This window comes from Dunckerocampus dactyliophorus, chromosome 18 (genome assembly GCF_027744805.1).
Source record: "Dunckerocampus dactyliophorus isolate RoL2022-P2 chromosome 18, RoL_Ddac_1.1, whole genome shotgun sequence".
Classification (NCBI taxonomy): Eukaryota; Metazoa; Chordata; class Actinopteri; order Syngnathiformes; family Syngnathidae; genus Dunckerocampus; species Dunckerocampus dactyliophorus.
In genome coordinates this window covers 8,060,520-8,087,725 of record NC_072836.1, presented here as the reverse complement: position 1 = coordinate 8,087,725, position 27,206 = coordinate 8,060,520, and the positions used below count along the sequence as shown (strand labels likewise).

Genomic DNA, 27,206 nt, shown 5'->3' with positions numbered 1-27,206 from the left:
TATATATATATATATATATATATATATATATATATATATATATATATATATATATATAACGTATTTGCACATTTGATGTGTTTTTGTGTCGTTTCGTACAAGAAAAAAACCGCGCAGTGATCCACAATGGGGATGCTTGTCTTGCACCTTTCACGTTTGGACACTAGAGGGCGTCGTTGTTCAGTTACAACGCCAACGACGCCACCCATTTTTTTTAAAAAGGGCTAATAAATGGTTTCTTATGAGTGACAATGGTTTATTGTGCAACTTGTGAGCATCCTCGTTGGAATGTGACTTTGTTTGCAAGTTGACTCCTAAAAATCCTGAAAATCATCCTAATTGGGCTTATCAATAGGTTGCATCACCACTCATCCATCCCACCTTTTTCCCTCCCTCTCCTGTAGTCCTCCTCTCTGCTCTGCTGTGCTCTGCAAGCCCTTTTTCACGCACAAAAGCAATCATAAGCTGCGGGAGAAGACAATCGCCTGCCTGAGTGCAGTGGAGTGTCATCATGGATGCTTAAGACAGAGCGCGGAGGTGTGCACTCTTGCAGGTAAACAGGTCCCTGAACGCCTCTTGAAGTTGCGGCTACTTTTGTTCTTGTTTTTTTCCCCCCCATTTTTTTAATGTTGCCCACCGAGATATCAGCAGTGTGTTTCACCTCAAGGTAAGCAAACAACGCGCACTAAGTCATTGATGTCATTTTATTATGGTTTTGTTTTTTGGTCTTAGTAGTGCAGGGACATGAAGTGGACATAAGACCAATCGCGCAGGTCACTTACGTGTCGTAATAAGGTCATCTCTGGCGTGTTCAAGCCAAAATGTAACATTTTTGACGGTAAATGCGAGTATAAGACGTCTTGTCTTATTTTAATTACGGTAAATTAATTGAAATGAGTGTTGTTTGAGGGGCCTTTACACTATGTTCGTGTTCGTGTCATTTTTACACTAACTACACTACTGTTAATTGTTTTGTGCGCCTACTAATGTACTTTTGTCTTTATTTTTGCATCGTTAAGTTATTTTTTGTTCTTTTAACACTTAAAATTCCTGCAGTTTTGCGGTGAATTACGTAATAATTGTCGAGTTTTGTATAATTAGCCATCATTTTCCCGCTTTGCAAATGAACACTTATTGTTCGTATAATTTACTTTTTCCGTGCCATTTTTTTTAAATACAGTACAAACGACACACTGGGCGTTTGGTGTTGTTACGTTTTTCTTTTTAAACGTAAATCTCCCGTAGTTTTATTCTAAATGACGTGAGAAGTATTGCTTAAAACAAAAAAATTATCTCATCATTTTCCCGCTTGGCAAATGATCATTTATTGTCTGCATGCAATTATCAGTGCACGATGACAACAAATGTGCCGCTAATATATCCCCCCCCCACCCACCCCCCGACCCCTCCACCCCCAGTTAGGAAATAAAATCTGATTACAGGCTTGAATTTACATAATTCATTTCTTTTATTGTTTCATTATCTTCATGGCAAACCGTCATCAGCCAATATTTAGCAAATAAATGATCTACAAGTGCTGGAGGAGAGCTGCAATTGGATGGCAGGCCTTAAATATGACGCCCTTTAATTAAATACCTTTATTTATTGTATCATTTTGCACAAGTCAGACCATGTGAAATGCTTTAAATGATGCAGAATTCTATGCAGTGCTGGATATCATAATTCATATTTGTGGGAAAACGAAGGAAGTTTTTTTTTAGGCTGTGCGTTATTTAAAAGGTGCACAATTTGATTACCCTTTTCCCCAAATGAATATCGTGAAATAAGTCACGCGTTTATTATTGTTTTTAAATGATATTATGTTCGCCATAAATAGATATTTAATCCCTTCTCTGCTATTCTAATGGAGTTCTATTGCTGTGTAGCTGCGGGGTTTCTACTCCAATGTGAATCTCCTTCCTGTTTCATTACAGTAGTCATGTGATTTGCAGCGATGGTTATTTAGAAGATGTCGAATGACATTTTTTTTGTTTTTTTTTTTACTATTATTTTGCTTGTGTGTCTTCAGCGACCATACTGAGGCAAGGAGAGAAGGTATGAAAACGGAGGAGAGCCAACAGTCGTGTCTGCAGCAGCCTGCATCTTCCACACCTTTTGCTGGTCAGTGACATTTAAAACGTATAAACCCACAAAAACGCAAAACAAACAAACAAATAAAAACTCGATAAAAGTGGGATTTTTAATTCACATTTTAGTGGAGGGGCAAAGGCCTGTACTAAATACATCCCTTCGCTCAGGTGGGCCAGATATTGCATTTACGCGTTTTGGGGAAAAAACCCCAATACAACATTAATAGAGCGTGTTCAGTGTCATTACAATGATTTAAAGCAAGAGGGGAAACGAAAATAGTTTTTACAGGCACATTCAATCACATTTAAGGCTTCTTAAAAGAGTATATACACAGCCTGGAGGTATGCAGAAATATTACAATTGAAATGAAACACATTCTCGTTTAAAATGTATTATTATGTATTATATTGTTATTATTTATTGTGATTGTAGTCTGCAGTGCGTTATTCTATAGCTACAGGAGGTAAGTAATATAAACTATTGTTTAAAGTCCTTATTATGAGGTTAAGTACACCAAAATATAAATAGCAATAGAGGTGTTTCAAATGTGGGTGTATTTTGTAGTGCACCGCTCTTAATATTACATAAATATTTATTGATTGCTCTCATTGGGAACTAATATCCTGTCTAAACTGAGAGCTTAAATACACCAACATATAAAGACGCTTACCTCGACATGTTCCTGAGGGGTGTTTCTATTGTGGTTGGAGTGGTTGCAGTGCATGCTGTCAAAAAGCTACAAGGAAAATAGCAAACTTTTGTGTTAAAATGTCCATATTGTGAGCTTAAATATGAAAAAATGTCTTTAGATCATACCGAGAGGTGTTTCTCACATTTTGCCCCATGGAGCTGCGCAACCCAAATATTAAAAACACCTCTTTGGTGTTCTGCAGCGCAAACTACAAGCGCAATATAATAAAGATATTGTTGAACGATCGGATGGGTGCAGGCGCGCCTCATGTTGTGTCCTGCAGTGTTTGAACTTGTCCTTGTCCTCGTGCTTCTCGTCTATTCCAGGTCCAGAGTACTCGGGCGGAGGGGGTGGAGGCGGAGAGGTGTGCGCAGGCTGCGAGTCTCCCATCGCTGACCGCTTCCTGCTGCGTGTTAATGAGCGCTCCTGGCACGAGACGTGCGTCAAGTGCACGGTGTGCATGAGTGCCCTCACAGGGACGTGCTACTGCAGGGACCGTCTGCTTTACTGCAAGCCTGACTATGAAAAGTAAGAACAACACTTACAGTACAAGTTGTGTGTGTGTGTGCGCGCGTGCAAATCCACTACAACATATAAGCTCTCATCGCAAGGCATTTTGCCTAAACACGTGCTATTTTAGTTGTTTTTTTGGTTAATTAACTCAATGCATGCCTGCTTTATTTTTTCACTGTCAAAGTGTGTCTATATTAACTATCAAGAGCAGCTGTTCTACAGTTTTAATAATTACAGATAATAATAGACACACAGCGTTGACACAGAGCCACCATTTTGTCACATGACCACTGTACACGTGACGGCATTCATTCCTGAAGCTAACTTTTTTTAAAAAACGAATGAGTTTAACTTTTAAAATTATTACAAATTACATTGAAAAAATAATGTTGCCCATATAAAAATATGTAAATAAATCCATAAATATATTTTTTTTAATTTAAATACAGATCTAAATAATAAATAACAAACCTCACCATTAACTATACAGTATACCCATTTTTTTTTTCAAATAATAAAAACAATTAACATGGAAAGAAAAGTAATGATTAAAATTAAATTGTTTAAAACGTAAGAAATATATACAGTATATAAAAATGAAAATAGAACTTTTCTTATTACAAATATAGCTGTATATTTTTTAACATATATATATATATATATATATATATATATATATATATATATATATATATATATATATTTACACACACACACAATTCCGATGAGCCACCAAACATTAAAAACAATATAATTAATCCCCAGGATAGTACAATACATACATTAACAGTACATATATATATTATATATATACATAGGAATACATTTTTGGGCTAAATTAATTTATTAAAATTATTTAAATTAATTTAGAAAATGTTTGACTGATGATAATGCGGTGCCTGCATTTTATGATTACTTATATGTAATTAAATAATCATATATGACATACCGATAGATGATATATATAATACCTGGCAGATAAAAATGACAAAAAAATATATAATGAAAATGCTGGATTTGAACCAAAATAACTTTTCAAATGAATATGTGTGTGTAATATAAAAGATATATAAAATATATAAAAATGTAAAAAGGCCAAGATTTTGCAGTGTAGCACTAAGCGAGTGCGGCCGTGGCATCATTATCGGCCCTTCCTTGTTGAAACCCAGTTTCATCTTGCCATGTCAGTGCACAGATTAAAATGTTAGAATGTAGCAACGCATGCTGGGTATAATCTTTTAAGGAATGCAACACTAGCAGGCGTATTAGTAATAGTAATAATACTTGTAGTAGGGCTGCTTGTCGACCACGTGTTTCCATTTGCACAGTCCTCCTCCTACCCTGACACTCTCCATGTCTGTGATTACATTTCAGTGCGCAGGCAGGAGGCTACGTATACTAGTAGCGCATATACTGTACAATACACTACGGCATTGTTGCAGTTGTGTTGTGGGTGTGTGCAGTTGTGTTGTGTTGCATGAGCGTGCAGCTTTGCTATCAAAGTGTTTCCAAAAGTGTCAGACGGCGTCCAGCAGCTCCCACTCTTGTATCTCTGACATGATGAGGAGGAGAGCAAGGACGCTGGCCTCTGATGAAAGTGTGATTGTATGACGTTTATCTGGGAGGGGTGTGTGTGTGTGTGTGTGTGTGTGTATCAAAAATGAAGGTTTTATTCCTTCCAATTAGTTTCTCCTCGTGTAACCCAATTAATAGCCATACACTGTTGATGTAGTCCCACTGTATGCATTCCATATGGATTGTTGCCTTCTGCTTCTTCTTCTTCTTCGTGTCGGTGCCAGACTTGGCACGGGATGTTGTTCCATGACCTTCAACAGATCAGCAACAATGTCTGCTTGCTTTCTCCATCAGCGCCTCCCCCGAGCATGTGGAGCAGGTGTGTGCTCGGAGGATTTTTTCACAGATTTCGGAAGGAGCTCCTGTATGGAAAGTGTGCAGTTGTGCCTAATATTGTGGCCATTGGGTGGATAGTCACGTATACTCTCAAATGTGATCATTTTCATTTTTGTCTGCTTTGTTTTGTCCCCCTCCTCCCCCAAGTTCAATCTATTATGGAAATGAGAGGATTTAAAAAGCATCATGTGTGATTTCTACATCTCGTTTAGGAGCAGATGTTTAGAATGAATCTTTCACGTAATGACAAACATATTGTATATTCCCACCGCATCCCTCTCACGGGCAAAAACAGCACAATTTTAGAGAGGTTCTTCACTTTTAATGGTAAAGGTTTACACTATTTCAAACATGCTTGACAAAGTCAGACTGAAGTACATCACAATTTTACACTTGCACACTTCCACATGTGCGAAAAGGAGCAGGAAGAAGCAGGATTTGAGGCAAATGGCAGTCGCACCGGATACTGACTGGATTTCGGCGTGGCCTTTTACTATGGCCAAGCTGAGGCACACCATTCATTCATTCTTTTTGTATGCCGCTTAATCCTACGATCCTACTGAGAGCCTATCCCAGCTCTAAGGCACACCATGTGCAGTAAATATCAAATATATTCAAGTCTAATATATTTCTACTATACCAGTATACTTTGGTATTCAAGTCTCAACTGAAAAGCAGTTTACTGTCCAATAAAAATGAAATATGTCTATTTTAAACTACAAATTGACGTTTCTAGAGCCCAGAGCAGGGGTGTCCAAATGTTTTCCGCCGAGGGCCACATACTGAAAAAAAGGACGCAAGGACCACTTTGATTTTTGTAAAGCAACACATGTAGATGTGCTAAGAAGTTACTGGACATGTATTTCAAGAAAAAAAAACACATGTCAACTTTGTGATACACTGTAGGTGGGAAAGCGTATTATTAGTATGAACCTTCTTCTTCGCTCTTTTTTGCAGTTTTTGCTGATTGCTTTTGATAATGTTCCAAATATTTCTATTTTCTTCTATTTTCTTCTGAAATAATCTTCATACTTTTTCTTTTGGTAATATTTTGACTTTATTCCCATAATATTATGACTGTTTCCAACCCAACCTAATTTTCCAAAACTTATAACTTTATTTTGTTTTGTTTGTTTCTCATAATATTACCACTTAAAACATTTTTTTCCTTTAATATTTCAACTCTGTTACTAAAATGACATTATTTTTCCTCACAATATTATGAGTTTATTCTTGTAAATTTTTCACGTTAGAATCTGCCTTTTTTTTTCTTAATATTTTGACTTAAAAGCTGTTTTTTCCATTTCTACTGCTGTTTTTTTTTTGTGGTCCAAATATTTCAATTTTCTTCTCTTAAATATGACTTTATTCCAGCATTATAACGCAATTTAAAAAAAAATAAAAATTACAACTTTATTCATTGTTTTGTTTGTTTCTCATAATATTACAACTTGGATACGACTTACATATTTCAACTTTACGCTACTAAAATTATATTATTTTTCCTCACATTATTATGATGTTATTCTTGTAAAAATCAGACTTTTTCTTTTTAAATTACAACTTTTTCTTCTTAATATTTTGGCTTTATTCTTGTAAAATTACTGCTGATTTTTCCAATTTTTTCTGTATTTTTTGTTTGTTTGTTTTCTAGTTAAATTATAGTTTTAGAATGTGCTGCAAGCCAAAAAGAAAAACAGCCACGGGTCGCAAAAGGCCCCCGGGCCACACTTTGGAGACCCCTGACCCAAAGAGTGGAAAAATATAAATACACATCCTAGAATGATGTTGCATTTCTGTTTATAAGTTTTGTACGTTCCTACACAGTCGTGTTACACAGAGCCAATGGGAGTGCTTCTGGCTTCCCAGCATGCCTTGCGGCGCTCGTCGTGCAAAAAGTTGCTCAAACTACGTCTTCAGGGTTAACATTGTTTTTTTTTTAATTATTCCCCATACATTAATCACAAATGGTGGCACTTGCAAAGCAAAATATTATTGAGGGGGCACTTGGCTTTTAAAAAGTTTGAGCACCCTGTTGTGGTCTGTCGGTAAAACCTTTCTGTGTAAATTCTATGTAAACATACTCTCTGAAACCCAAGATTTTTTCGCTGTTCTGTATGAAAGGCACTGACAGGGAATAGAGGCAGCAAACGGCCTTCAGAGTTTGTTTCAGAGCTGGATCTTAGACGCCGCCTGCGAATGCAGCAATGTGTGCTGGAAGCAGTAGTTGCTGTCTGACAAAAGCACACAGTTGTGACAATATTTCACCATTGCTGGTAAAATGTAGGATCTACTGTTACAGCTTTTATGAAGTGTAAATTAGCCTCTTGGACGGGCTGCAAACGCACACTTTTCTCGCCCTGTTGTGTTGACGGCTTCACTCTATCGCGGTTTTTCAAAAATATATGAATTAATAAATCATACTGTTTGTTGAATACGGCCTATTATTAGTAAAAATATATGCATATTGACGCTATTGTTACATATTTTGCCTAAATGAAGCATTTTCAAGCGTAAAATTGGCTAAATGAACTAAAATACAAATATAAGGCATTGAAAAGACGCATTGGATCTACTTTTACGGCTCTAATAGGCTACTTTGCGGGGTCTCTGTGTGAAAGTGCCAGCTCGCTCGTGGTTAAAAGTGCTGCTTAAGCAAACGAGCCTCCTGACAGCCCCTGTCTCTCCCCACCACCGCCTCAAGCTGCGAGCTTTAAAAGCAGCGTTTCCTGGTCAATGCTGCTGAGTGCAGATAGAATGAAGACCGGTCTGGATGCCCCCTTGGAAGCGCTCATAAAGGCAACCTGGGCCCTGTGGAAAAACAGGTCACCGGGGGCGGATATTGACTAAAGCTGGGGTTTAATAGCTAACTCTGTGGGGCGGAGGCCGCTACGCAGACGACATCTTTAACTTTATCAACTCTCACACGGACAGACCACATGGCTGCATTGTGTCCCTCCCTTCCACGGGCTACCATGTTGTCTCCACACGCCTTCCATGGATGTGCCGCCTCATCCATCAATGTCTGCTTTGCAATCATATTCCTCCATCCCAAACCTCATTTCCCCTTCAGTGAGATTGATAGCAGCGATGACGCCAAACACTTTATCTCTTGTTTTCTCTTAATGTCGCCTCCCCCTCAATCCAAGTCCACCCGCCCCCTCGCGTCTGCACGTTCCCAAGGCCGCTAATTGCGCGGAGTTCTTGCTGCTGTCTTGCAATGACAGGCTCCTACCAGACTGTGGGGAGATACTGTTAACCCAATGACGTGTCAACAAGCCTAGTTAGCAGCAGCAGGCGGCTAAACGCTAACTGACGCGTGCGGATTGCTGATACTGCTGCCATTAATGACTTGCAAGTTCGAAGATGAATTGTCTGTCTCGTGCTTTAACGGCTGCATTGCATGGGATTGCCGTGTAGGTGAAATATTTGTTGTTTTAGCAAAAACAGCTACTTCTTTTTCTGAACTAACTGATCCACTCCTGAACCGCTGCACGCAAAAGGGTGAAATTCGGTCAAAACATGCACCCTGACTGTGTAGCCTGTGCTGTTATTTTGCCAACAAATACACCACATGGTGGCGCCGTTGTTAAACGCCATAAGTTGGATCGACTTGAAATTTCTCACACAGCTCACCAAAACACCCACTATGACTTTAGAGCAGGGGCGTCAAACTCGTTGCCACCGTGGGCCACATCGCAGTTATGGTTATCCTCGGAGGGGCCACGTTATATAATTCTATTTTAGATATGTGTTAATAATTAATGATTACATGAATTAATAACTAATTTAAAAAGTAGTTTAAAATAAAATTTTAAATTGGATTTGACAACAAAAAATAAGGTTTTCTGTCAATATGGACAACAAATACATTTAGCAATAAAGATTGTCTTTTTGATTTAAAAAATATATGTTTCACTTTTTTTGTTAGTAATATTAATTTTGTTTTTGCTTTGAATATTTTCTTATTTACAGTAAACATAACGGTAAATGTTAATTGAAGTATTGTTAAAATATGTTTTAAATATAAAATTTTTATATTGTAAAAATATTTTGTATATATTCAAATTTGTACTTATTTAAATATCTTTATATTAAGTAAAAAAAAATAAATTCCAGCATACATATAAAAATACAATAATGTATATATAATTTTACAACAGTATAAAAGTAAAATAATGAAAAATCAGGCTTAAAAAAGTAAAGACAAAATTAATATTAATAATAAAATTACAATATATATACAAATATTTTTAAAATAATATTAAAAGAAGTGTCCTTTTGACATGCATTATTTCAAGGCTTTCGCGGGCAACATAAAATGATATGGCGGGCCAAATCCGGCCCCCGGGCCTTGAGTTTGACACCTGTGCTTTAGAGTGTTTAGCCCAATCACCATGAAATTTGGTGCACCCAAATTTCTGGAGCGCTGGCAAGCACATGTGTGTAAAGTTTGGGCAGACTCGATTTGTAGCAGTGGGAATTCTTTTCAAATTAAGACATGCCTCAAAACTATTTATTTTGACGCCGGCTGATTAAAAATCGAGATGCGGGCCACAAACGACCCCATGGGCTAGACTTGAGACACCCTTTTTTCCTTTACTTCCCTTGTACAACAAATTTGTATTCATACTTACTTGAGGATAAGACGAGATGATGGTTAAGATGAGGTTCAATGGCCCCAAAGTGCTGTGCAAAAGTCTTGGGCCACCAGTGCATTTGTTTATCTAAGTGTCTGCATTAGATGGAATACGACCACAAAACCACAGACGCTGTCAAGTAATAGCGTTACCTGCATCTTTTAACCTTAAATCACCGTACATAGCTTCCTAAATACTAGCATTGCTAACACATACTGACACACACCCATTCTTTTTACTGTTTACAGTAAAGATAACAGTATGCTACAACCCCTTTTTTGATGTTGCGGAGTCGATAATCCCTCGTTTATCACAGTTAATTGGCTCCAGAGACAACAATGATAAGTGGATTTCCGTAAAGTAGGATTCGTTATTTATAAATAGAATATTTCTGTAGTTAGAACCTAGTAAACTTGTTTAAAACCTTCTAAATACGTTTATTAACATGATTAGAGCCTTCTAGACATGAACTAACATCCCTATAGTCACCTTTACACTCGTATTACCTAATAGTGTAGACACAATAAGTGTAAATACGCCATTTATGACATAAATAAGACTCATGCTCGTGTGTGTTACGATAAATGTGTTCCCCTTAGGGGGACCTGTGCGAGGGACAGACAGAAACTGGCATCAGGGCTACAGAGTTTTAGCTTTGCATGGGTTACAGCCGCTATAGTCGCCCGTGGTTTTATTACGGTAATGGATAATTCAAACCTGCAGTGAAAGCCTATTGTTGTCCCGGCGATCAAGTCTGGTGCTTGTGTGTCAGACCTGACATTACAGTAGCATTACTGACACCTAGTGACCAGTGTGGAAGACCACATTCATCAACGTCCTTGCGTCTTTTGAATGCTTTTTGTAGTATTTTTGTTCATGTTGCCATTTTTATGATTGAAAATGCTTAATTGAGGCAAAAAAAATATGTAACGTGCTTAAATACGAATATTTTTGACTAATAATAGGCTGCACTCAGCCACAAAACATCATGATTTATTCATTAGTATATTGTTGAAAAAACGCGTAATTCAAAGTGGCGACGGAAAGCTGCAATGCTCGTTTTTTAACAGTAAATTTGGGAAAAACACGTGAAACTATTAAAACGGGAGGACGCCGAGAAAGAAGGGCAAAATGCAGTCGTCTCCCGGTGACAGGTATGATCAGGTATGACCCACGCTTGAGCCACAGCGACCTGTAAAAACAAAGAGTGCAGCACAGCGGGGTCTTCGCATAACTGCATCATTTCGCTCATGTGCTTCGGAATCACTGGTTCATAAGACTTTTGGATCAGCAAGAGTCAAGGCAGCAGATGATGGGTGAAGCTGCGCCCTAAATAAGGCAGAGACAAGAGTGCTGTAATGTTTTTATGGAGTATTATGGGCTGTAAAAGGCCAAACGTCATTTGATAGAGGAAGCTTTGAAGTGCAGTGAAGAAGGTAAAGAAGACAAGGTGGTCTTTTTTTTTTTTTGAAGTGGGGGTGTTATTGCCACTGTTTTTGCATAATATGAAACCCCATCATCTTTACCCCCCTCCTCCTCCTTTCCCCCGCACACACACACACACACACACATACATACACACATTTTTATAACAGACAGCTAATAAATGTTTCATGGCAGAACAAGCTGCTCGCCTTCGCTTTTATTAAATCTCAGATAATAAAAGCAGAGAGGAAGAGGGGGAAGAGTGTGAAAGAATAGAGAAGGTTGGGTGGGGGGGGACGGAGGGGATAGACACTTTCCAAGCAAATCGACTGGCTGCATCTCCTGTTTCTGGGGCAACGGGAGCCGCTACCCCCCCACCATCACCTCACCCTCATCACCACCCCCTCCTTGCTGCTCCGCCTGAGACAGACAGGAAATGAGAAACGGGCAGACAGGATATTGCGTTCTGGTGGCCTGGGGATTAACTGTTTTATCTAAACCAACACACACACACACACACACACATATGAGCTACGCACATCGCATTAATTCTTGGTGGCATCATCAGGTAAAAATCAAACTCTGCTCTGAGACTCATAACAATGTGAGCGCCATGCATGCAGCCTTTTTGTATCGTCACTTTCCATCAGCACATTTTTACCTCAATATAATATACACGACTTTATGCAACAGTGCAGAAACTGGAGGCTTGACGTTAAACTTTTGCAGCCTCGTGCAAGGAACCGTATTTGGACGCTATAAATGAATTGTTCTACACAATTGTATTTTGCGACTTCAGCACACCCCAACACACATTCATTATGTGTTAAAACACCTGCCCCCGGAAAAAAGAGCTTCCGTATGGGAGGGAAAATTTAGGACAAATCCAAGGCAAAAGTAAAGACGTGGTGACAACAGATGTGCAGGACGGCCCAGTGTGATTTTTTATTTTTTTCATGGGGATGAGAATTTCTGCAAGTACAAGCCAACTTATTCCAGGTTCAATTTTTTATACTTGTCAACATTTGCATTTGAGACTAAGTGAAATTTTTCAGAAAATAAAGGAAATCCTGATTTAATAAACGGGAGGGCGACGGGAAAATGGGACAAAATACAGGAGTTTCCCAGGGAAAACGAGAGGGTTGACAGGTGTGAAACCGTGATGTAATCGGTGGTGACAAAAAAAAGTGTTTTTTGCACAGCAAAATGTTTTTTACATGCTGTAAAAAGTTTGACCTACTGCAAAAACTCTAGTCCAGGGGTTTTCAAACTTTCCAATCCGGCCCGGATAATGAAAAATGAAAAGATGCAGGGGGCCACTCTGATACATACATACATATATACACCCCCCCCCCCCCCCCCCCCCCCCCCCCCACACACACACACACACACACACACACACACACATATATATATATGGTAATAATTTGTGGGAAAAAAAAATCACAAATTTTCAAAATTTTTCTTTTGAAACAATTTTTTTTATTTTGGGAGGGAAATCTAAAAATTTTTTAAAGAAAAATCTTATTTTTATTTTTTAAAAAAAGTAATTTTTTATTTTAAAAATCACTATTTTTTGGGTTAAAATATTTTTTTCTGAAAATGTCATTAGTTTTTCTTAAAAATGTTGTCATTTTCTTTGTATATTTTTTGTAAAAATATATTTCAAGACATTTTCTCCGGGCACTCCGGCGTCCCAAAAACATGCAGGTGAGGTTATTTGGCGACTCTAAATGGTCCATAGGTATGACTGTGAGTGTGAATGGTTGTTTGTCTGTATGTGCCCTGTGATTGGCTGGCGACCAGTCCAGGGTGTACCCCGCCTGTCGCCCGAAGTCAGCTGGGATAGGCTCCAGCATGCCCCCGCGACCCTAATGAGGATGAAGCGGTATAGAAAATGGATGGATGGATATTTCAAGACAAAGCTTTGTGTTTTTATTTTATTTATTAGTGATTAGTATCAACATTTCAGCTTTTGGTTTTCACATTCTAGGTTTTTTTGGTTCAATTTTATTTCTACATTTTTCTACAATAAAAAACAAGCCGCAGGCAACAAATGGCCCCCGGGCCGCACTTTGGACACCCCTGCTCTAGTCCAAGATCCACTTTAAGACAGGAACATCTTCTGCTGTTTTTAAGCGCTGATTGCACAAACACTAGTCAAAGGTCCTTTATATCAGGGGTTCCTAACCTTTTTGACCACGGGACCCATTTAGGTATTAATGATGTTGGTTTGATTTGTATTTTTTAAAAATAAATAACGAGACAAAACCTTCTAGAAACGCCACAAATACCAAGAGATCTGCTAAAATACACATTTCCACATCATTTTTTTGTTCTGCTTTGAAGAAACTTCTTAAGGTCTTTCGGCCGGAAGGTTGCGCAAGGACAGGTGACGGGGGACTCTCTCAGTAGAAATGAATACACGACTAAAAATAATCCATCCAGTCAAACTACACTCACGCACGTAATAAAGATGAGTCAAAAGAAAAGTCAATTAATTGGTGCGATTGCTCCTCCTGTAAGATGATGAATAATAAATGGCTGTTGGCGGGGGGGGGGAACCAGGGCAATGCCGCCAACTCGCCCTGGTCGTCGACGGAGAGGGAGGAGGATGCATTGCCCATTATGTCAACAACAGTGTCATGCGTTTGCTTGTGCTACAGCTCAGGTTAAACGTGATACTGAAGACCTTTAAATAGTTCTTCATCACTTCCCTACAGGCTTCTTCTACTCATTAGCTTGTTAAACAGGCTTGTGATGCATTACTGCCCCCAAGTGGTACTAAGCTGTATTTTAACTGAGCGTCTCACGGATATCAGTCATATTTCTGGAGTCTTCAATTGATAACATATGCGATCCTGCATCCCCTTGCAGCCCACAGGTGCAAAACTCAACGTTTTTTGCAGCCCTCGAGGTGGCGCTTTGCTGTTTTTAAGGACCTACTGCCAAAACGCTAGTCAAACATCTTATATATGACGGTTTTTCGGAATCTGTTGCATAAATATTAGTCCTTCCTAGGTTTTGAGTGATAGGTGCGAGCCGGTCTGCTGTAAATAAATGTATGACGTGTGTGCGCGTGTTTTTTTTTTATCATTAATTGATGTACATTACAATGTTTCTCATACATATATTTATTTTTGACCTGGTCTGCCAGAGAATAATTGGACGGAGCAGTAGGAAACAGTGTTTCCAACTTAGCGACATTGTCCATATATTTAGCGAGTAATCAGACCCTTCTAGGTACTGCCGCCCGGCTCCAATCTAAAAAGCACTCAGTTATGCTTGTGACATTAACAAAAACAACAGCAAAAAGAACAAGACAGATGTTAGAAAATGATTTGCTTTGCTTTTCATGTTGTTTTTGTTTTTACTTGATGATTACATCATGACGTCATTTCCCACCACCGCCACAAATACATTGCAGTCCTGTGGAAAACACTATTGTATGTTGATATCATGGCGCTATAAGACATACGTTACTAAGTCTGCCCTGTTTTGTATTATGTGGGTCTTGAACTGAAAAAGTAGCTTTAAGAGATAACATAATCAAGATGTTATATTTTTGTACTAATTTGGGAAGCTTTCATTCAAGCAAGAGGAGTGTTTATGATGATGGGAGTTTATCAGTGCCCAAACAACAGCATCTGGCCTTGTTTTATGGATGTGTGTGCCCGGGCACCTTATCAGGCTTTCCACAAACTGAGCATTTGTGTTTATGTGACTGTGTATATAGCTACATGTGTGTATACATGCCTGCGTGTGCGTGTGTGTGTGTGTGCGTGCGTGCGTGCGTGTGAGTGAGTGAGAGGTGGCAGGGTGGCAAGTATCGTGGGGAATGCTGGGAGATTTTAATAACACAGAAGCAGTGCAGGGAGATTTAATAAACGGAGATGATGTGATTACTGAACCTTGGCTCGAAGCCATTTTACTTCACAGAGCAATATCCGCCCAATGTACACACACACACACACACACACACGCACACACACACACGCACGCACATATATAAAAAGATGGAGACTAAAGTGACATAAAAGCAGAATTGTTGCATACAACTTGCTATTGTTTTCAAATTAAAGATGGTCAATCCTGAAGACGTTCAATATATGTTGCAATACTCCAAATGGGGCAGGTTTGCTGCTGTACAAGTATACGTCTTTAAATATCCACTATTGTAATTATGGAAGCGTGTAACAATTGTGATGACTCTCAGGCATATTTATGAAAAGATTGGAGGTGTGTGTGTGTGTGTGTGGGTGAGGGGGGGTACAATCGAACACGACACAGCTTAGGGAGATGACAAAAGACTGTCACAACTAGAAAGGCTGACAACGCAGCACTTACGGTTTTTCATCTTGTCATCAGTGAGCTTGTAATTAACGGTGGCCTCTAACCCTTCTGCAAACACATCACGAAGCGTGCGGCGTTCTCAAAGCTTCTCAAAGTCGTCTGCCGTCTGCCATCATTCGTGTCCATGCGTCTTTTCCTTAGTGCCCTTTCATATTTCTTGTGCTGTGGTTTTAACATTTAATTAATGCCAGTGTTTTGCTGTTTTAAACCCGGTGGACTACTATAATCATCATTTTAATTTTTTTTCATTGATTTTTATATTTTATTTAATTTCCCCCAAGTTTTTATTGTTTATATTTAGGTATGTGAGATATTGGCTTTTTTTTGCCAATAACCGATATGCCGATATTGTGCAACTCTTAATTTTCGATTGCGATATCAACATCTTTTTCTTGACTACTTGCTAAATAAAGAGTTACCTCTTCCTCACAGGCTTGTGAGCGGCACAGTATTAAGTACACGATTCAACAATAGTGCAGTTCTGCGACGTTGGTGCTAAAGCGCTATATCAGCTTTCATTGTAGGGAAAAAAACAACTCTGATGGTGGCCGATATCACATTTTATGCCAATATTGGGACGCTAATTATGGGTGGCCGATATTATCGGACATCCCTATTAATATTTTATTGTTAAACTTATTATTGCTATTATGAAAGATAGAAATTGCAGTCATGACATGAAGCATATATTTGAAGATATGAAAAAAATTGTTAAATTCAGATTTTTTTGTCACCTTGGTCAATACAATTATATTTTGTTAATTAAATACACACCAAACTTAAATTTTGTGTCATACAACTACATATAAACAGATCAACATAAGAAAACTGTTGTTAAATTAACAGTGGAGTTAATCCTTTAAATCAGGGATATCCAAAGTCTGGTCCAGGGGTCACTTGCGGCCTCAGCTTCTATTTTATTGTCCCCTGTATGGCTCCTGGTCACGTATAACACAGAGCTGAGATGTAGGCTGTGTTCTTTTTTTTTAAATATATTTAACGGCAAGCATATCCTGAGCTACACTGGATTGGTTTTGACGTCTTTAATACACAAAAGGTGAATGATATGACATTTATACATTATACATTGTTATATCTGCTTTACATCCTCACTGATTTGAAGTTTCATGAGATTTTCTGAAGCATGCTGGCAGTTTCATCTCTCTGAGTTTTTTGGAAGTGGAAATTGTTGGTTGAAGTCCAACTTGGATTGTTTTTAAGGTTATGGGGGTATGGAAATGGTACATTGTGTCATATATGTTCTTTAAAAATAAGTAAACTGTATGAATTTGTTTGTGCAATCCAACGCTTCTACTCCTGAACCGCAGCACAAAAAATGGTGAAAACATGCACCCCTGTGTGGCCTGTGGTATTATTTTTCTGAAAAATACACCACATGGTGGCGCTGTTGTGAAATCCCATAAGTCGTATTGACTTGAAATTTCTCACACAGCTCTCTACAAGACACCCACTGTAATTGGAGGGCATTTAGCCCAATCACTATGAAATTTGGTACACACCTTTATATGACTAACAAGTACATGTGTGTAAAATCTTTGCTAAATTGGTTGAAAAACATGGCCGCCATTAAGCAAAATTGAGTAACTAATGAAGTCATAAATCATCGACCATTTGTCTAATGATAAAAAACTTTGAAGATGTCTGTATTACATGTAGGCTTGCATGTCTTTCAAATCATTTGGAGCACCACCTATAGGGGGTACCCTATCAGCACAATGTGCTCTGTATTAAGTACTAAATATGCAATCCAATACAATAGATTCCGGTCTGCCTGTTAGCATTCTGAGAGTGTGCATGCATGTGGTTGCCATCCTGCAGCCATGCAGGTCAGGGCCAGTTTGAATGATACTTCTATTAGGGTGGGATTAGACTGATCTACTTACAGACCCCCCTCTGTGGCAGTTGCCCCAACTTGCCTCCGTTTGCCGTGCTGAGTAAATTCCCATCATGCTGCGTGCACCCCTGTTTAGGGAATGTGGGACTTAACATTGACGGTCTCATGTCGAGCAATGTTGGTCATTCTGGAGCGTTTTGTTGCCCTGGTGAAAGGAAGTGTTGCAGTGTATTTGGAAGGAAGACTCCGCTTGAGAGTCATTCCATTGAATAGCGACTGTGCCACAAGAGATGGATGCCTTGCAGGTAGACGCGACTGTGTGACAGTGACTTAACGATGCAGTCATTTGGGGAATTCGGGCACGGGTTTTGGCAGATGGAGTGGAAGAGATTAGACGTGGCAGCTGCGTTTGGGATGGCGCTCTAATGTGCAGACCTGGCTCCACATTTGTGCAGCAACACCTTCCTAACACTCAGTCAGGGAGCGACAACACTTCTGTTTTTCATCCCTCTCCCCTCCTTACTTGTTCACTCCCCCTGCCTGTCTCTAGTACCAGGTTAGAAAAGTCCTCCTGCATACCAAAATCTTTCTCTTCTGCATGGTAATGGGTTCATTTGTTTTGAACAGGCTTTACAAGTTACACTGAGGACACTTGCACAGTTCAACATGTCCGAAAAGGAGTAGGTAGAAGCAGAACTTATTTAATCTGACCGCTTCCCCCATGTCTCAGCAATTACTGATAGTTTGTTCACGTCCTGTGTTTAAATGTCCTGGATTGTCAAATGGTTAAAATGTTTGATCAGATTAATCACATGCAAATTAATTAATCATGATTAATCACCATTTTCAAATGTGGTCATCCCTCGCCACGTTGCGGTTTGATATTCACAGCTTCCCTCGATTCTGTTTTTTTATTTAAATGTAGTAATTAATACATCATGCTGTTTTGTGGCTGATTTTTTGTCCAAAAATATATATATTGAAGCAAAATATTTGCCTAAATTAAGTATTTTCAAGCATAAAAACGTCTAAATGAAGTAAACTACAAAAATAAGGCATACAGAAGACGCATTCAAAGACACCGTGAATGATATGTAGTATTTTACACTGGTCACTTGGTGTCAGTAATGTTACTGTAATGTTCGGTGAGACACACAAGCACCAGACTTGATCGCTGTAACTACGGGCTTTTATTGCAGGTTTGAATTATCTCACAACAGGCTCAATAATCGCTAATTAAAATCCGTAATAAAAACACGGGCCACTGTTGCGGCTACGCCCGACGTCACTTCCTGTCCACCCGCCACTCAGCTCCACTTGGGAACACATTTATAGCAACACACACAAGCACAAGTCTTATTTATGTCATAAATGGCTTATTTACTCTTATTATGTCTAATATATTGGGTAATACAAGTGGAAAGGTGACTATAGGGGAATTAGTTCATGTCTAGAGGGCTCTAATAATGTCAAAAATGGATTTAGAAGGTCGTAAACAGGTTTTCTATGCTCTACGAAAATATTCCATTTAACAACTGGTCCCACAACTGGTGGGTCGGGATCCAAAAGTGGGGCGCGGGTCTTTGCCTGGGGAACAAAAACCAAAAACAGATTGTAATCACACGATATCCGTTAATGCACCTCACATTGTTGTCCGCACTATTCCCCTGCTTCACCGGCGTGAGGTGCATGCCATGTTTCTGGGCAACTGTCAAACTTGAGTGGGAGAGGAAGGACATCGAGTGTAGACTTAACTTTCCGTCCAACACAGATATCCGCTGGAGAAGAGCGCACCATGAAGAGACAGCGGCTCAGTGCTGCAGCTTGCACTATGTTGAAAACAGACATATAAGACATATGAGAAGTTTGAGCTGAAAATTCCCGCAATTTGGGTCACTACTCGTCACTGAGGTGTGATGGTGGGTCCCACAGCCAAACCAGTTGAGAACCACTCGTCAAAATAAACAGAAAGACGAAGAAAAACCACAAGTGGATATTTTTATCAGCATTTATCAGCAGCAAGTGTGCTCGGAAATCACGGAAAATGCACTCATAATATGTGAATTTAACTGAAATGACGTGGTGTCTTTGAACGCAACCCCACATTGCTCATAATAACACAGTTAAAATGCGATTTGAATGTTCTGCTCCTGTTAAGAGATTAGTGTTTTCAGACGTGAATTTTTTTTAGCTTGATTTAAATTTCCAGTTCACTTGTTTTCAGTTAATACATACAAATATAGAATATTGTGTCCTGTCATTTATCTTTGTATTAATAAAATACAGTAAAAATGGGCATCTTTCAGATGGTGATTAATTCTGATTAATTAGTGTAAAAACTGTGATTAATCCAATTTAAGATTTTAATCATTTGACAGCACTAGGTTGTTTGTGCCAGTGGTTGTGCCAGTTTTAGCAATAATATATACAATAAACACACCTGAATTCAATAAATAAACTAAAAAAACAAATATAAAATAAATCAAATTAAAGATATAAATGAATAAATACACGAGTAACAGTGTGTAATATAAATAAATGCAGGATATGAATTCAGCAATAATTTATTCAATAATCAATGAATATGTATCGATACTTGTGTGTGTGTGTGCGTGCAGATGTTGTGCGCATACATGCGTGTGTGTGTGTGTGTGTGCGTAAGTGAGCGTCGAGAGATTAACCCCATGCTATCCTCAATCCCTGGTTATGAGTTTACAGCGTCTGTCTGGCCATTGCACTGTTTAAACAACAATCTAATTAATCCTGTCTTTATTAGTTTCAGTGAACTGGGGGAGGCAGGCTGGGAGGCCGTGAGGGAGAACTGGGAATGCTGGCAGAAAGCAGCAAGAAGGGGGAGGGAAGCGGTGTGTAGGGTGTGTGTTAGGAAAGCAAGCACATGGATTTGAGAGGAATTTAATGGCAGGGAATGAGGCGCTTGTGAATGGGTGTGTGGAGCGATGGTGGGGATGAAAATGAAGAGGTTGAGGAAAAAGTAGACCTGAGGTTGTCTTTATGATATTAAAGATTGTGGGTGGGATATTATTGACAGATCGTATTAAAAATCATGTCAGCATGAATTCCATTGGGAAAGCACTTCAGTCACAGGCTTACTACTGCCATCTACTGTCAAGAGGTTGCAACTAAAAACACACAGATGAAACATACTACAGTAATTCCTTGTAGCAGATGTTCACCTTGTTGCTCTGTGAATTGGGGGATGCTCGTACGGCCTTTAATTAAGAGACGATACTAATCTCAGGAATCATTGACGGGATAAACGTGCTCCATCTTTAATTACCTCACCTCCCTTGATTCAACTCCTTGACCCTCACGCTGCTCTGCTTTTACATGCAAATATGTCTGCGTCCCTCACCGTGTGTCCCCCTGTGTGCACGCAGGCTGTTTGTGAGGAAGTGCAGCGCCTGCCTGCAGGTGATCGGCCGCTCTGAGCTGATCATGCGGGTGCTGGGCCAGGTGTACCACCTGGGCTGCTTCAGCTGCTGCGAGTGTGAACGCAGGCTGCAGAGAGGCGACGAGTTTGTGTTGAAGGAAGGCCAGCTGCTGTGTCGCATGGACTATGAGAAGGAGAGGGAAATGCTCGCCGCCATTAGTCCCGCCCCCACGGAATCAGGTTGGATGCAAGTGTAAAACAATAACATTTCCAAAAGCGAGTCCACCCCTCACATTTCAGCAATATGTACATGTCTTCTGAAGGGACAATGCTATAGAAAGTAAAAGTGTATATACTTAAGAGTAGCCTGTGTACAGCTTGTATAGCAGTCTAGATTTACTGTGAAAATGAGTCAACACACAACCATTATTGTCTAAATATCTGAATGGGTACACCTCACTGTGTGGCGTCTCGCAGAGCTGCACAGGTTGTTTCTGGAACCCTCTTCCACTCCTCCGTGATGCCATCACTGGCGTAGCTCATGGATGTTAGACAGCTTGCACTATTCCACCTTCCTTCCAGGTGCTTCATTGGGTTCAGGTGTGGAGGGGACACACTCCATCACCTTCAGCTTCCTCAGCAAGGCACTTGCTCCTCATCACGGCCCAGTTTCTGCTTCAAATTGTCACAGAATTCACGTTTTCCCTCAATGAACCACAGCTCCCCAGTGCCAGCAGCGCCTTGTGCAGCTCCCACCATCATACTCTACTGTAGGCAAGACACACGCCACCCGTTTTACAATGCTCCAGTACATGCTGAAATTTGTGTTTCATTCACCGACGAACCGCAGCTCCCCCATTGCTGGTAGCACTCGTGCACGCTCACACCATCATGCTTGACTGTAGACTGTATTCACTTGTGTCGCCAGCTATTTAAACAATAACCGCTGTGTTGACTCATTTTCAGTGGATAGTAAATCTATACTGCTATACAGGCTGTACACTGACTACTCTAAAGTATATCCAAGTTTACTCTCTACAATACTTTCCCTTGACAAGATACACTGTAATCAAAATTCTGGCTCACTCCTCTCAAGATACTGCATCAAATGTGTGTTGACTCCCCCTAAACCTTAATTCTTTGGGTCATCGAGACATGTCGTGCAATTCCATGCTTCCAATTTTGTGGGAACAGTTTGGGGAAAAGCCCCGTTTATTGTTCCTGTGCACAAAGCCAGCGTTTGTGTTGGAAGAACTTGAGAGCCTTGACCTTTAGCCCCATCCAACACCCTTTTTGATGAACGACAACAGGTCAGAGGTGACCAATAATGTGACCTATGATCTGACATAAGCGCCCAAAAGCCAAGAATGTTGATTGTTATCATTAAAATTCAGCCTTCAGACCTGACAAATATTTCAGTGTGGCAGCACAAAGCGGAAAAAAGATCATATTTGAACATGTTAATGCCAGATGTAATAAACTGCAGTCCCAATATTTTTGTCCACATATGATAGTAGCAACGGCAGGGTCCACTGTACGGTCCATGCAGGCTTCCAAAGATGTGCATTGTCACGTTAACTGTTTCTGTCGTCCCCTTGCACCGCTCAGTGAAAAGCGAGGATGAGGACGGCGGCGGGGGCTCAGGTGGGGGCAAAGGTGGAGATGAAGGGAAGGAGCACAAGCGCTCAAAGCGGCCACGCACCATCTTGACCACGCAACAGCGGCGCGCTTTCAAGGCATCTTTTGAAGTGTCAGCCAAGCCTTGTCGCAAGGTGAGTGGACCGCATCCCGATGTCCGTATTGCTTTGTGCTCAGTACAAAATATGCTCACCTCTTAACGTGCAGGTGAGAGAGACGTTGGCGGCCGAGACCGGGCTCACAGTGCGGGTTGTGCAAGTGTGGTTTCAAAACCAAAGGGCCAAGGTAACACACATTCACCTCTTGAAAACACAACCCTCATATTTCAGGAAGCATTTTTTTTATATCTTCTATACTGCTATACAAACTGTACACTGACTACTGTAAAGTACAAGTACCAGTTTCCTTCCTGGAGAATTATCTGTTAAGAAGATGTCATAAAATGATTTCTGGAGTGTGAGGCGTGTACTCACAACAATATTGCTATATTGAGTGTTTTGTGTGTGTCAGATGAAGAAGATTGCTCGCAGGCAGCAGCAACAGCAACAGCAGCAGCAGGAGCAGGAACAGCTAGGAGGGACCAGAAGGGGGGCCAGCCGAGGGGGTCGCCAAAGCAACGATGACAGTGAGGGTGAGGAACATCTTCCATTTGAAGTTTCTGCATGAGGTGTAATGGCGTGTAATGTATTGTCATCTTGATACAGACGGCTCCAGCAGCCATGGCATGGATGGCATGCTGGGATATCCCTCTCTGCCGAGACAGCAGCTACTCACCCTGGACCCCAACATCTACGGAGGGGAGCCATTCAGACACGGGCTTACTCCACCTCAGCTGAACAACGAGGGGCTCCATCCGTACGGTAAGAAGGAAGGGTAAAACCCACTCAGATCCCTGGGAACCACAATCTTTCAGTTCGGACAACTAGCACTAGATTAAATACTGCATATAGTAAATAAACATAAGCTTTAAAATATTTAGCATTAAAAATATGAGCGCATTTTTTATCATTATAATCAGCCTATGTTTTAACATATACAAATAATATTAATATAAATAATGATTTCATTTAATTAATAATCATTAATAACAAATTAATATAATTAAAAAAATAAATTCAATACATTAAATATTTACATTTTTAATTTCTATTTTCATGATAATTCTTTTATTTTTGTTTTTTTTTAAATATTATATTAGATATTGCATGTAGCCATAAGACACTAATATATATATTTTATATATGATAATTTATTAATCATATATGATAATGTATTAATCAAGTGATTCATATAGAGCCTTTCAAGTAACCAAAGGAGGCCCCTTGAATGAATCAGAAACATATTAGACTTAATATATATTATGCAATGTTCCCTTGTTTATTGTGGCAAGCAAGCTAGCTAGCTGGATTAATTGACAATGGTCTACAGCCAATCAGGACGCAGAAAACAATGGGCGGTACAGACCGACAGACAATTCTTCTTAAAGGGCCAGGCTCGGCCTGTAACAGCGTTCATAGCTGTAATAATAAAAAATAAAAAAACACAAAAAAAAAATTCTGCGAATCCACGAAAGGTGAACTGCGATAGAGCGACGGAAGATACCACAAATATATATTTAGTGTTTACGTACATTTACATTTGAATGAATACATTTGAAATTATGAAAATAAATATATATGAATATATACTTTAACTTAATATTTATTCATATTTGATAAATATGTTTTATAATATGATAATAGTCTTAAAAATAAACATAATCATTATCACTATTAGTAGTAATAAATTGCATTTGCTAGGTAGTTAAATACACTGAAATATCAGTATAAATAAATAAACACTGTAGTAGTATAGCTATTATTTCTTACATAAAGACTCTTGACAGAATGTTAATGAGAAGTGCTTACTCAGCGACCAATGAGATTGCAGTGATGTCATCACATTCCTGTCCCTGTCCTTGCAGACTCAGAGACGGTGTTCCACGACCTGGACAGCGACGGAAGCCTGGGTCACCTTGGCGACTGCCTCCTAGCGACGGGGGAGGGCGGCCTCCTGGCGGGCCGTGTGGGAAACCCCATCGACCGTCTCTACTCCATGCAAAACTCCTACTTCACCTCGTGACCCTTAGAAACTCTCACCCGTCCTCCCCTCTCCTCAACCTCTCTCCACCTCAGAGATGCAGCTAATGGGAGTGTGTCCATCAACATGCCTGACAGAAAAGAAAAATCACCCACCAAAAACACTTGGCCAACCAAAGTCGATCAAAGACAAGATTAGTTGCCATCATTCCCTCCTTGATGAGAATCACTTGCTGGAACGAGAGACACTGGAACTCTTTTCTTTTGTGGCATTTATGTTTAAGAAAACACTGCACTTTTAAAACACAAAAGACACTTACCAAACACACTGACGACACGAGTAATGTACAACACGGGTGACAGGTTAGGTCAAGGTTACTCAACTGGCGGCCTGGGGCCAAATCCGGCCCATTTAATTCAAATCTTGGGGTGCAACTACCATTTTTTTGCAGCAGATTCCTAAAAACACCAAAGCGCTGTCGCATACAGGATCTTTGACAAGAGCTTTTTGGCAGTAGATCGTTGAAAATAGTAGAACACTGTTGTCCTAGAGAGGATCTTTGACTAGCGTTTTTGGCAGTATATTCTTAAAAACAGAAGAGCTCTCCTGTCATTCTGGGACTAGCGTTTGTGCAGTAGATTTTTCAAACAGCAGAGCGCTCCCATCATTTAAAGGAACTTGGACTGGCATTTTTGCTGTAGGTCTTCAAAAATAGCAGAGCACTTTTGTCATCAGGAGGAAGTTTGACTTGCATTTTTAGAGCACTCCCGTCATTTAAAGGATCTTGGACAAGCGTTTTTGCAGTAGGCACTTAAAAACAGCAGAGTGCCCATGTCGTTTAAAGGACCTTGGACCATCGTCTTTGCAGGCGATACATACAAACAACAGAGCTCTTCTGTCCCTTAAAGGACCTTAGACTATGGTTTTTGCAGTAGATACAAACAGCAGAGCTTTTCTGTCATTTAAAGGATCTTGGACTAGAGTTTTTGCAGTAGGGTCTTAAAAACAGTGACGCTCTGATTCAAAGGATCACTAAGTGTTTTGCACTAGGTCCTTAAAAATTGTGGAGCGCTCCTGTCATTTAAAGGATCTTGGACTACTGTTTTTGTACTAGGTACTTAAAAATAGCAGAACTTTCTTTTCATTTAAAGGATCTTGGACGAGTATTTTTGCTGTAGATCCTCAAAAATAGCAGAGCACTTCAAAGAGAGGACCTTTGACTTGCGTTTTTAGTAGTAGGTCCTAAAAAACAACAGAGCACTCCCATCACTTAAAGGATCTCGGGCTAGCATTTTTGCAGTAGCTTCTTAATAACAGCAGAGCGCTCCTGTCATGCAAAGAATCTTTGACTAGTGTTTTTGTACTAGGTACTTAAAAACAGCAGGGCTCTCATGTCATTTGAAAGATCTTGGACTAGCATTTTTGCAGTAGGTTCTTAAAAACAGAAGAGCTCTCCTGTCATTTAAAGGATCTTGGGCTAGCATTTTTGCAGTAGGTTCTTAAAGACAGAAGAGCTCTCCTGTCATTTAAAGGATCTTGGACTAGCATTTTTGCAGTAGGTTCTTAAAAACAGACGAGTGCTCCCGTCATTTAAAGTCTCCTGGACCGGCGTTTTCGCAGTACGTTCTTAATTACAGTACAGTGCTCCTGTTATTTGAAAGGATCTTGGACTAGCGTTTTTGCAGTACATTCTTTAAAAAATAGCAGAGCACTGCGGTCATATAGAGGATCTTGTCCTTATTTGTTGGGAGTGAATTTACCCATCCAGATATTTGTGAGTCAAAACATAGAGCTGAGGTTCTTTTGGGTTTTTTTTTGGAATGAAAACAGTGATTAGTAATGTGGCAGATGCGATACTTTCTAATGATTGTGAGTACAGTTTTGCTCTCAGGTTAGTGCGTGTATGTTTGTATTACCTGAGTACTAACTCAGGATATGACACTGGATAGGATTGAGGTATAACCAATTATTTGTATATGTGGACATTTTTAAACAACCCTCTATTTGAAAGACTTATTTCTTCATTTTGATCGCATGACTGGCTTATTCCAGACCAAAATAATAAAGTCATCATCACTACTACAGGGTCACTTCAATGGAGCCTTATACGGCGACAGGGTTGTACAAGAGACTTTCCTTTTAATTTTATCATTCAAAAAAAGCTGAGAAGTAAAAAAAAAAAATAAGAAAAAAAAACACCTACAAGAACAGTAACAAGCTCCAAATGTGAATGTGTTATAATTGTAGTCTACTTCCACACTCATTTCTTTCTCTGACAGCTCAAGGTAGTCGGTGTTAGGTAGATTTTTGTACTTTCCTCTGTGATGAACAACACATATTTGAACTGCAGCATGGTATTTGTCACACAAATAGTCTCCAGACACATTAAAAAGACAGCAGACAACAGTGGAATTAAAAATAATCAGACTACACGCGAAGCTTGTGTTCATTCAGGTGCTATGAAAGGCACTCACAGCCTCCTCTGCATTTCTCCAGTGCTATTTTGTGAATGTAACTTATATGTGCGGTGTTAGCTCAGTTTCTTATGTTCAGTGGCTACCAGGTGACGTGTTTTGAATGTATTATGTTACTGTATATTCAATACAGTCTGCAATTTCA

The 27,206-nt window shown here is 39.6% G+C and overlaps 1 protein-coding gene across 2 annotated transcripts; it reads left to right on the top strand.

The window, feature by feature from the left end:
- The first annotated feature begins 75 nt into the window (after positions 1-75).
- Positions 76-27,206, top strand: lmx1al (LIM homeobox transcription factor 1, alpha-like). Of its 2 annotated transcripts, none has more exons than XM_054759776.1 (9): positions 76-553; positions 2,030-2,121; positions 3,109-3,310; positions 20,878-21,110; positions 22,479-22,642; positions 22,716-22,793; positions 23,019-23,139; positions 23,213-23,368; positions 24,472-27,206. In XM_054759776.1, the coding sequence occupies exons 1-9, from the start codon at positions 516-518 to the stop codon at positions 24,627-24,629; spliced, it is 1,242 nt and encodes a 413-aa protein (XP_054615751.1). In that variant the 5' UTR covers positions 76-515; the 3' UTR covers positions 24,630-27,206. The 2 variants fall into 2 exon arrangements, with proteins under 2 accessions (XP_054615751.1, XP_054615750.1); XM_054759775.1 differs by having other exon boundaries at positions 76-667.

What these genes read in the sequence shown, in the direction of transcription:
- lmx1al (XM_054759775.1), top strand. Translation starts at nt 627, where the DNA reads ATGTTGCCCACCGAGATATCAGCAGTGTGTTTCACCTCAAG. An exon ending in ATCTTCCACACCTTTTGCTG is followed by an intron (nt 2,122 to 3,108) that starts GTCAGTGACATT and finishes CGTCTATTCCAG; the next exon opens with GTCCAGAGTACTCGGGCGGA. An exon ending in AAGCAACGATGACAGTGAGG is followed by an intron (nt 23,140 to 23,212) that starts GTGAGGAACATC and finishes ATCTTGATACAG; the next exon opens with ACGGCTCCAGCAGCCATGGC.